The sequence below is a fragment of the Pelecanus crispus genome, chromosome 1 (genome assembly GCF_030463565.1).
Source record: "Pelecanus crispus isolate bPelCri1 chromosome 1, bPelCri1.pri, whole genome shotgun sequence".
NCBI lineage: Eukaryota > Metazoa > Chordata > Aves > Pelecaniformes > Pelecanidae > Pelecanus > Pelecanus crispus.
In genome coordinates, this window is record NC_134643.1 from 78,623,688 (window position 1) to 78,635,867 (window position 12,180).

Below are 12,180 nucleotides of genomic sequence, written 5' to 3' on the forward strand. Positions count from 1 at the left end.
AATCATGAATCCTGCATCTCTCATTTCAGAAAAGTTCGATTCCTCTTCAGGGAACACTACATATTCAGCAAATGTCGCTTGATAGATTGGATCAGGTGTTTTATAAGCATCGGATGAGTCCAGTCTGGTCCCTTAAAAATAGCACTATTAGTTGTGATTGTGGTGCTTTTTGTAAATAGAGAAGCTGCATTTAAGAAAAACTGGAATACTCTGAACGTTGTGAAGGAGCATTATCTCCTGACCTTGGACAAATCCTTTCATTTAAAATGGAAAAGCAAAACAATGGAAGGTATTGGTAGGAATGCTGGATAGGGTCAGAGTCTTTATCATCAGCAAAGAAATGAAGAAAAGGGATTTTTACAGGAAAATAGCACACCATTCACAAATTCAATGAATAAAAGTGATGGTAACTCAGGATGAAAGGATCTGCCCTTGGGAGAGAGAGAATGCATGAATGACCTCAGGGATTCCTTCCCCCTGTTTTCTATGATTTCATACAGCAAAGTAGAACTGACAGAAAGAATTAAAGTCAGGTCTTGGTTTCACAGTTAGTAGCTGAGTTAGAGAACCTCCTGGCAATACCCCTGCTAATAATATGTTTTAAATGCTTTATTGATTAAAACACAAAAAGATTGTGATGCATACAGAGCAGCACACTTGGCTTTCTGACAGTGAGCATTTCTACGTCAGATAAAAGCCATTCAGAGAAATAAAGACGTGTTTTAAGTAATTTGAAAGAGTCCTAGGAGGCAGGACAACAAAGCTAGGAACTGAAGTACATACTGAAAAGGTGCTCTTGGCTTAGAGTGACCCTTGATAGGCTATAACTATGATGGAAGTTAATTGCTTTGGAAGAACACTTGAAAACAAACACTAGCTTGTCTATCTCCCTGCTCTTCAAAACAGAAAACCGGGACTAGGATCACCTGGTAACTCTCATTCCATTTTGAAAGAGAACCAAAAATGAAGTCAGCAGAATCCATTTTTAATTCACATTGGAATAAAACAACCTAAGACTTTTGGAAATTTTCTAATGGAAAATCAGAGCTCATAACACTCTTTATTCCAATAGCTTGGTAATTAGGGCATTGCATGCCATGTTAGGAACCCAGGTCCTATTTTCTATTCTTTTATGTTTATTGAAACTGAAGAATCCCAAGCCCATATCAGACTATCGGTTATCAATACTGGTCCCAAGGGTAGAGCACCTTCATAAGGCAATAATGAGCTAGTCTGACCTTACAGCCCAACAAATTCCCTTGAACATGGGTGGCAAATCACCATGAAAGGGTCTTCAGTATAATCTTTTGACATTTCAAATGAATGTTCTAACCAGGCTACCGTGTACATTCTGGCTATTTCTGAAGATCATTCCAGGCAAAAGCACAGTGAAAACCAGAGTCTTCCCACAAAACTTACTTTCAAGAAAAAAGAAAGGCTTTTGCTGGAAATCTGTCATCAGACTAAAGGCTTTTTTAGGTAAAGAATGCATGGTTTCAGTAAGTTCTACAGTTCTAAAGCTCCTTCCTGAGCTGCAGAGGAGCTAAATATGGCTCCACCACAGAGTCCTGAAATCCAGAAAATGGTGGATTTCCATATGAACTACACAATCATTGTGTGTTTTATACAATAATTCAAGACAGATGTTTGACTTTGGAGAAGTTATTCACTGTGAACCACCAGAGGAGAGATCTTTGGATGACTGAAAGAATGACCAAGGAAGGTTTCCATATTGATATGATGTCATTTTACACATGGCACTTTACACATGGCATTTTACACATGGCACAGATCACTTAAATTATGACAATCTGGTAATTCTAGTTAACTTTGGGGATTCTATTTTCCTGTAATCAGGGAAGTGCTGTATGTCTCTGCTGAAAAGAAAACAGGGATTCAAGGAGATTAAGTCCTGAAATTCCTAACAAACAAAACACCAGACTGGAGGCACCAGCTTGGGTCAGGCAGGCACAATGGACTAGAAAGTCCACAAGAACTTATTCTATGATTCCAAAAAACACAAGCCATAACATCCCCTTGCTGTTCTACCAAGCTTATGGTCTTCAGTAGAAAAGACTATAAACCTCAAATTTGCAATGTGTCATAGGGAGAGACAGAACTAAAAAGATGACTAGAGAAATTAGAACGTTTTTATCCATTATTCACATGCACGTTCGTACAGGGCATAGATCCTTGCAAGTTAAGACCTGAGATTTTTTAGCCTTAAGACCACACAGTCCCATACTATCAGTTCTTCTCAGCTCTGGAATCCCAAGAATTTCCAGGTGGACTAGGAGAAAGAAGGGGAGAAGGGTGGTTGACCATATGAATGTGCATATGGACAATGCATCTCAAGTAAGTGACCTTGTTTTCTCCTCCCATGATTCTCAATATGAAGTTCACACACTGGGTGTGTGCCCTCTGTAGTCCCTATTTTATGCAAGCTACCTGAAGGAGGATCTTGATTCATCAGAAAGAGGGAATGTAGAGGACTGCTCTGCTAAGAGCTGTATAACGCCCAGGAGCCTCTGTGAGGGGCAACTGCAGAATCAAGGATGGTGCTTCAGATGGCCTTTCTGCCTTGAACTCCTGGGAGTATGTCCAGCTCACATCTGATGATTCTACCTCTGCTCATTAACAATCAGGCCTGACACAACCTGCTACCTGCAGTGATAATCTGGGGTGGAAATAGCTATAACTAGGTACCTTCCTGCCACTGAAGCAATCAAGTGAGGGGTGCTCCTAAAGGATCTGCTCCCAGACAAATAAAAGTCAAAGCATGCTCGATGTCCAGGGTGAGTAGGGTAGCCTAATCCTTAGATAATTGTGGTTTAGGAAAAAATCCCATATGGCTGATTATTAAGCTCAGATGACTCAAGATATATAAAGTTGGGTACCACTTTATGTTCAAATGGGTAAACCTAACATAAGAAGGATCTGCTCTAAAGTTGTAAATCTCTCTGACTTTTTGATGAAACAGATGGTAAAATGTTTGCCTTTGCTACAAATGCAATGTCATGACCTCAAGTTCAAATTGTGGGGTTTTTTTTAATATGATGTGAGTAGCTCATTAAAATCCATTGTAAGTACTGGGCAAAAAATCTCCTGAAATCAAAACAGCTTTGGCCAGGACAGGATAAACACACTTACCTTGGCTGATGTTTCTAGGTAACTTCAGGAGGCACAAGACTGGATGAAAGAGCTGACCAGCACACAGAGAAAGGAGTACTGGCATGTCATGAAAGTGGCCAAAGCAGGACCTGCACTTGTGATCTACTAGTCTGAACTGGCTCTGGCTATCTGCTGCACTGCTTGAGATCCCTGGAGTTGAACTGATAGTGGAAGTACATTTCCCAAAGCAAGCCCATGTTAAGGCAAAAACCAGAGATGATTCTGTCCCATATAACGTGCAGTGATGTTCTCTGTCATAAGCTAATCCATGGGAGAAATGCCCAAATTGCAACTTCCACAGCTCACACCTCCAGTGATTGCTGCAGAAAGGAAATGGCCTTAGTGGACTGCACACTTGTCTCTCCAGGCAGGTAGCTGGGTGCTCATTATAAATGGCTGGAAGGCTACTAAAACTGGAACAGGAGCCATCTGCAGAAGTCAAGTGATTCTTGCCACAACAAGGGAAAATACAGAACTAGTGAAAATACTACTTTAATTGCGGGTTATGTACTATGAATATAGACAGACCAAAGCCGTGCCTGTAAGCCACTCTTAGGAAATCAGGGATGGAATGTAATATAGGTACACATATCCCAGCCTAGCAAAGCTGGTCCTTGTTGGCACTATTTTCCAAATGACTTGAAGTGAAAAAGCCTGCTGAACATGAGCCAGCAGTGTGCCCAGGTGGCCAAGAAGGCCAACAGTATTCTGGCTTGTATCAGGAATACTGTGGCCAGAAGGAGCAGGGGACCCTTGTACTCGGCACTGGTGAGGCCGCACCTGGAATACTGTGTCCGGGTTTGGGCCCCTCACTACAAGAAAGACATTGAGGTGCTGGAGCATGTTCAGAGAAGGGCAACGAAGCTGGTGAAGGGTCTGGAGCATAGGCCTTATGAGCAGCGGCTGAGGGAACTAGGGTTGTTTAGTATGGAGAAGAGGAGGCTGAGGGGAGACCTTATCGCTCTCTACAACTACCTGAAAGGAGGTTGTAGTGAGGTGGGTGTTGGTCTCGTCTCCCAAGTAGTTAGCGATAGGACAAGAGGAAATGGGCTCAAGCTGCTCCAGGGGAGGTTTAGATTGGGCATTAGGAAAAATTTCTTCGTGGAAAGGGTAGTCAAGCATTGAAACAGGCTGCCCAGAGAGGTGGTGGAGTCCCCATCCCTGGAAGTGTTCAAAAAACGGGTAGATGTGGCACTCTGGGACATGGTTTAGTCTAGTCTACCCTTGATTGGTTTAGTGTGGACTTGGTAATGTTAGGTTAATGGTTGGACTGGATGATCTTAAAGGTCTTTTCAAACCTAAACGATTCTATGATTCTAAGTGCTTCCTACACTACAGAAACAATCTAGGCAGAGGTAAACTCTAGCAGTAACAAAGTCCAGGACAGTTTCAATGCACTTTACAGTTTATACAAGCACTTCAATTGACAGTAAAATAATCTGCAGGGATCTTGGGAGCCAGCTTCAAGGGAAGGGAAGAGAATTACATACCTGTATCTGAGGTGGGCCGCAAATAGCCTTACTGATGACCCAAAAAGTCAGTGTCCAATGGCAAAACCTTAAGCTGTCCTGACACAATGAGTTGAACAGATCTTGTGAAGGAGTGAATTTCAGTGTAGTTTGGGTTTCTGAAGACACTTGTAGTGATGGTATTACCCCCGTTTGCACCATTGTCCTGGCCTTAAATACACAAGGGAAATTACTGTGCTTCCTTAACTCCAAGATGGGCTCAATGTCCTGTTGCTCTTTGCTATACTGAAAACAACTTTCTAAAACTTTCTTCTTGAGACAAGAAGGAACCAACCTTGTATCTTCTAGGGCCAGAGGAAGAACATTTTATTGCCAAAGTGAGTTCTTACAACAGTGATCTCTGGAAAGAATGGAAAAGGATTGAAGGTGAGGGAGAGAAATGTAGCCTTTGCAGTTATTCTGAAGTCACTTGGGTTCAAGCCCAAATGAACCTGATCCATCTGGCTACTAAAGAGTACAGGGAGAGAAATGAAATGTGGTGAGAAATGGGTCAGGCCCACCTCTTCAAAAAGTGCTGATCAGAGGATAAGATCTAAGAAACGCCCTGGACAGAACATCATGGTTGTGTCGCTAAAGCACCTTAAGGATTCATGCAGCCTAGTAAAGGCCTGTGATGATGACAATGTAGCAGGTGACTGCATTTTTAAAGACAATGTAAAAAACAGATCATAAAATTTCTTGGTTCTAAGAGTTGATGTAAAGAGTAGCCAAAGAGCAAAGCATTACCTTTGATTAGGAGAGGAGGACTTCTTGAGTCTTAAGACCAGACGGTTCTGTGGTTCTGGTTCCTCAAAGAGGAAGTTTTCAGCTGCCTGTCACATCTTTGTAAGCAGTTGACTTATTTGTAATGAGGCAGCCCAGTGGCCCAACTGGTGCTACAAAATTTATTTTTGTGTCCACAGTATCAAGTTCTACTTAAAAGAAAGCTTCAGGATATCAACAGACAATTGCTCTATAAAAATGCTGTAGCCTTTTCAAGTGAAAGACGGTGCTCAAGAAGAGAGTAATGCTAAGCCAGTGAGACCTGATAATTTACAGTATATATAATGATAAAGCACTAGACTACTGGATGATTCATCTTTACAGTTGTAGACTGTGAGGCCACTGGATGTATGAATTATACCCAGGGCTGCAATAGCAAAAAGATTTGGAAACTGGATACACGAATAAAAGCTACTTCCATTGCTGAAGATGTGACACTGGTCAAAATATTTTGAGGATATGTGTATTAGTAGAACTGAGTGGAAATTTGGTACTTCTAGAGTTGTATGCCCACACTAGAATGGCTTTCATCCAGATAGGCAGGGCATGATATACTGTGTTTCAAACCGATGCTGGATTTAGACTGAACAATATGTGAAATGCATTAGAACACTCTTCTGTTCAGGTAGGGCAGTCTCCTGCTATGATGCTATGACAGGAAAAACAGTCCTGGCAAATAGGTTCTTGAGGAAAAGAAGGTAAAGGAAAGTGGGGAGGTCTCTGTGACTGCTGCTAAGAAATACACTGAAAATATTTTCAGAGAAAATTGTGTTGTACAATATGAAACAGAGATTTGAACATAATTTTAAAAGCTGAAGGCAGTGCTCAACTAATTGCAAGACAAACTATACCAGATGCTTAAGAAGACCTGAAGACATTGGTTGTGCCCTGCTGATTTACAGTAAGTGCAAGGTGTTCTGCAACAAGGCGGATGTAAACATATCTTACAGATAATGGTAAGGCTCTGGTTTTAAATGCTTGGATGCATGCACTTCTGCAGGATGAATATGCACTTTCCTTCCTAATCTACAGAATGTACATGGCTTAATGACCAGTTTACAGCACCCACCACAGAACTCTGGCAGATGGCAGAACCTCACCAAAAGCCCACCAGGAGTACAGTTAAGGCTGCACTCCTTTCCACTCTACAATGCAATGGCCCAGGGGGAAGTGAAGAAAATGTACATGAGCTGTATGAACAGCAATAGGGGGCAACATTCACTGATCAGAGAAAGGTCATTCAGTGCCATCTCTTTAATGAGAGCACTCTTTACTCTGAATCCAAGTGTTTTTCTCTGAACAGGGGAGATAAAGGACAGCTGGAAGCCCTCGGGGTCTTTCTGAATATTATGAAAAAAGTTGGATGAAAATTCCTAGGAATCACTGAATGGCTCTAAAGGAAGGTTTCTTGTAGATCATCGGAGAAGACCAGTTTCTTGTCTGCCGCACAAGATCTAGATAAAAATGCATCTGACAGGAAGGAAGGAAGGAAGGGTATTTATCTACTTTTCTCTACTTAAGAGCTACAGAGGTCACCAGTCTTGCTGTAGCAAAATGAGTAGCATAGGTAGTCATGTCTAACAGCAGTCCTGTTCTAAAGTAATCTCATGCAAGCTTATTCTTAGCCTTGGTTGATATTAAAGGTTATAATGATCATAGTAATTTTAATAGCATTCAGTAAATGACAGGGGACTAGAAATTATCATCTCAGGGTTTGCAACTGAAAGTGTCTTTCATCAGACTACTAAAATTACATAAAGTCATCTACTTTTCCTACTCTCCCAAGACTGCCTGCAGGAGGGTCAAAAATCACAGTCCATTTACAAAAGCTGGTAACAAAGTTTCCTGAAGACCATTCCAGTACTTTCTAAACCAGCTGTTTAGAAAGCATCTGAAGACACATGGAATTTCATGGAAATGCCATTACACTTTTGAAATGTAGTAAGACTCCATTAAAAAATTAATTGTGTATTTTCTGAGCATCAGAAATCAGTAGAAATAAACAAATAGAAAAGTCCCTAAGCAGTGCGCCACCCACTCAGATCTCACTTACTAATTAAATTTCTTTTCAGTAATAGTTAATGTTTTTCTAAGGAATCAGTTGTTCAAACACAGCATGTCCATAAACTCTCAGCTCTTGGCTGATACCTGCGAATACAGGAAGTACTGAAGAGTTAAACAATGTATTTTGCAAACTGGATTTTTAACTATCTCTTTAAACCTATTTCTAGAGTCTATGTTCAGTTTGGGACTTGCAGACCTGGTGTAACTAAGCAGCTTGTTGCTAATCGTAACTTTTTCATTCTTTTTGCCTGGACTCTGGTAAGCAGTGTGAGCTTAGTTACAGGTCAGATAATTACTTTTGTCAGAGGGTGAGGCAGCAACGCAGTGCACTGTGTTGCTCAGTCCCTCTACACCATATTGTACATACTATTAGTGGCCTGGGCAAACTCACCATTTAGACCTGGAGGATTGGATTTTCCAGTGGTCTAGAGGCCCTCTGCACATTTTTTTCCCTGGCTTCCTGTGACACTATGGGTCTTACTGAAATTACAGCTAAAAGTGTTAATAGCACCTTTAGAAAGCAAGATAAGCTGCCTCGGAGCTTTTGTTAGCTTAAATTAATGTAAACAGTGCATCATTAAACAATAAATTGATATGGGTCACTTGCTAGGTCTGCAAACTAACTGCAAATTAACAATCATAGATAATCTAAAAATAAAGGAATGTGTGCCCAGGTTTTCACACGAGGGAAAATATTTTCCCTCGATACTATCATCTAATACCATTTCAGAGTTATAACACCGTGCCATTTCCTACACAGTGGTTATATCCTGGCCTACAGTTGACTGGATGGTCATGGGTGACGAGATACAAGTGATATGGAAACTTTATAAATATTGTCACCTACTGCAATTATTAGCCCAGCAATCAACTAAATATTCAAAGTGAGGCTTCTGGTCTCTTAGAGGTGGTCCTTCCAGATAGGTGTGGCTGCTTACAGCCAGAGCTGAGCTTGCCAAGGGCTAGCAGGACAGAGTTTGCAACGGACTCAATGGTTTCAAGAAATGAAATAGTGACCAGGAGGGAAGAGAACAGAATCTTGTCCTGCCAGAATCTCTTCTGTGGGTGAAGAATCATGGATGCTCACTATTTTTAAAACACAGTCCAAATAATTGTATGTGGTGAGTAGGGCATCAGAATGGAAGAGAGTAATAAACCACCTGTAAACCTCTACACTGCTGGCATCGTTCAGCAGCCTGTGCTGCCCTGTGCTCTTTGTCACATGAAAAGAGTCTGGCAGAGGTCCAGCCACTCTACCCTTTCTATTCCCAAAAGGTCATTCTCACTTAATGGCCATAAATGTAACATGAAGAAGACAAGCACAAGGGTGTGCAATGGGTTAACTGAGAGCAGAAGCTAAAGAATTATCTTCATTGTTCAATGCACTTCCTCATCCCTTCCTCTCTCAGGCTTTAACACCACCAAGAAACAAGCCATGCTTCAGTCTTGAAAGAAGAACATACAGAAGCTCACTAGTCACTAGGGAAAGATCTTTCAGTGGTTACTAACATAGCTGCACAAAGGAAATAAATGAATTTCCAGTCATAATATTTACATTTCAACCAAAAGTACTGCAAATTTAAAGTAGGCAAATACAGTTGTCCATTTAACACCACATATGTAATAGAACATTGTTTTATATCATCACCATCATCATCCACTTTTAAGTCAATAGGCAGGTCTGCAACATGAGATTTTTCAGGAATCCTACAGCAACACATACACACAAACACACACAAATCACATGTAGGAAGTAGCTTGCATAAGGTAAGTAAGGTTAATGGCAAAAGCTTCTTTCTACGCAGAAGAAATTAAACATTAAAGCTGCAGCATTAGGAAAAAAAGTTTAAAAACAAGAAATGAAGTCGTACAACAGATGAGAACTTAACAAAATTGGTGACCTTTCCACACAGATGAAGTCAGGTTAAAAAAACCAAACCAAACCAAAACCAAAGGGACCAAATGAGACCAAAAGAGAACCTCCCCCCCACACACACACAGACAAAAGTGAGAGCACAACAAAGGAAGTGGAAGAAAAGTGTTACCCATAAGTAGCCGCCGTTTCACCCGCTTGTCCACATCAGCTACTGACGTGGCATTGTACTCAGAACTCTCAATTGCAGCCTCATCCTTCTCTAAAACACAAGTAAGGGACAAACATGGAGCAGTTGGTTAATCACAAGCCCAATTTTCCACTGCCTAAGACAGTTTCTTGGCATGGCACAGCCAAAGCCAAGAAGCAAGGCATGAAAGCACTAAATCCCCGTTAGAGAGTTAATTCCCTTTGAGACCCCAGGAAAAAATTAAAGGGTGTTTAGGGAAAGGAGGAAGAAAGAGAGGGAGGAGGAAGAATGGTCAACTATGAAGTAATTAACCACATACAAGAAGCTGGATTCCTACTGGAGAACAAGACAGCTAACATGAGTGCCCCAGAGAGGTGTTAATGATAAAAATTAAAATTCAGGGATGCTAGTTAAACAAACTACCAAAGACAAACTTAAAATGGTTCAGGCTAGCAGTGGCACCAGGGTCTGAAGGTGGCAGGCAGAAAGACCAAGACACAGAGAGAGAGCTAGAAGAGTCCGGTGATGGATGGGCACGGATGCACCATAGTCTCGTACACATTGACACATCGTGAGGAGAAACCAAACAACAGCATGCAAATTAAACAATAACAACAACAAAAATAAACAAACAACAAACCAAACAAACACAAAAAAAGATCAATTTGGGCAGTGCTGGTTGCCTGCTTGTCTATGAAACACTACTAGCTAAACATTCAATGCTAGGAAAGATGTTGCAAGAACAGGGTTTAGTAATTTTATAAGCATGCAGTAAGCAAGATGATGTCAGCAAAGGTCATTTTACAAGGTAGTCTCTGATATCCTACATGTAAGAGTTTCATACAGCATAATGAGGACTTTAGTTTGGTTATGCTTCATTAGAAATACACAGAAACAGTCACAAGTATGGGAAGAGATGATCAGTAAGTGAAATAAAAATAAATAAAGATTTCTGATACAGGAGAGCAATGGAGAAGCAGCAGCTGGGTAAATAAAATGATTTATACAGAGAGGGAAATGCTTATTAGGAAAACAAAAACCAAAATGCAAGTGGGGACTTTCACATGCAGCAAACATAAAAAAATAAAATAAAAGGATAAGTCAAGCAAACGAAGACAAAATATGTTAGACAAAGGGTCAACAAGTATTTATCTGGCATTGCAGGAGTTTGCATTCTTGCAGTGATGGCTGGAATACATACACCACTGAAGACAGCAAACACTGGAATCACTGAAGTGAGGAGGAGGAGGAGGCTGGCAGGTTTTGTTTGTGGCAACACTACATGGTTGAGTGGTAACAAGAAGTTGTTTTGTTTTGTTTTTAACAAGTTCTAGATGGGATCAGGCTGCAATAGAGGCTTTTGTTTGAGTTTTTTTTTTTTATTTTGCTCTGTAAATAATTAATGAACGTCAGTTATCAGACAAGACAGGCAATCAGGAACCATCACCAGAAAGCAGGAATAAAAATGTAAAAAATAAATTAAAAATTTAAAAGTATTCTAAGAGAAAGAACTACTTAGAGGGAAGAAAATCAGCACAGGCAGTAATATGTGACTTACATCACAAGACCAAGGAATGTAACATGGAATTGTATGTATTACGTTACAAAAATGGAAAAAAAAAGTAAAAAACAGGTGCAGTGTACACAGCTTTTAAAATCATTTTTACATGCTGGACAAAATAAAACATCAGTCTAAGGATATTAGTGAACGCTAATAAATAGAAGATCAATTATCCATTCAATAAAACCTGCTCAAGGCCCTTGCTCTTGCAAATTCTCTGCATCTGGAACTGCCACAGGCTTCAGGGAGGGTTATTTAAACAGAGAGACTGCACGATGGAGCCCTCTGTGTTAACCAAAAGTACTAGCTGAGAGATCCTGTAAGCTGAGACATAGCTTGTGTATACAGCGAAGCAGAGTCCAGCGCTGAACCTTGTTCAGCTCTACCTCTGCCAACACACCCCTCACCCCACCACACAATTTGTGCAGTCAGACCCATCAGAAGTGAGTGAGGCTCTGGGCAGCCTCTGAGTTTTATGCCATGGATCTGACCAAGGGGTCACTAAAGATAACTGACAGATTTCCATGGGTTTCAAGTGCTCTGTCTTGCAGTATTGATAAAGGAGAGAAAAGATGGTAAATATGCGTCCATGCTTTTTTAACCTCAGAAAATCAGTAGGAATTTCTAACAATTTGAAATTAAACAAACAAAAAAAGTCAACATGACCACAGTGCTAATGAAAACCATTATGGATTTTAGGTTCTGATCTGTGAATAAGAATTTCCAAATTTTAACTCACAGTATGCAAAAATATCCTTTTTTCTTTTTAAAAAAAAAAGCAGGGTGGAAAGAAATGGTGTTAAGCAACTAATATATTTTATAATCATAAATGTTTGCATAGCATCTCCCAAGATGCTCCATCTCTTGAACAGCTTTTTCCTACTGACAGTGTGAGCGCAAGCTTATTCACTACAAGTGCTGTAATTTTTAGAAGCATAAAACATACAACAGGGAAGAAAGCACATCATGATGATTAATTTTCCCCGATAACAGCTTAGAAAAGAGGATCATTTTCCTCACCTTGCTTACG

The 12,180-nt window shown here is 40.5% G+C and overlaps 1 protein-coding gene across 1 annotated transcript in view; it reads right to left on the reverse strand.

Moving 5' to 3' along the window:
* The window catches only part of SCUBE1 (signal peptide, CUB domain and EGF like domain containing 1), a 216,222-nt gene that overhangs the window by 85,115 nt on the left and 118,927 nt on the right, over positions 1 to 12,180 (reverse strand). The window contains exon 7 of the mRNA XM_075709672.1: positions 9,572 to 9,661. Within this exon, the coding sequence (XP_075565787.1) occupies positions 9,572 to 9,661 (90 nt within the window). The remainder of the gene's footprint in view (positions 1 to 9,571; positions 9,662 to 12,180) is intronic.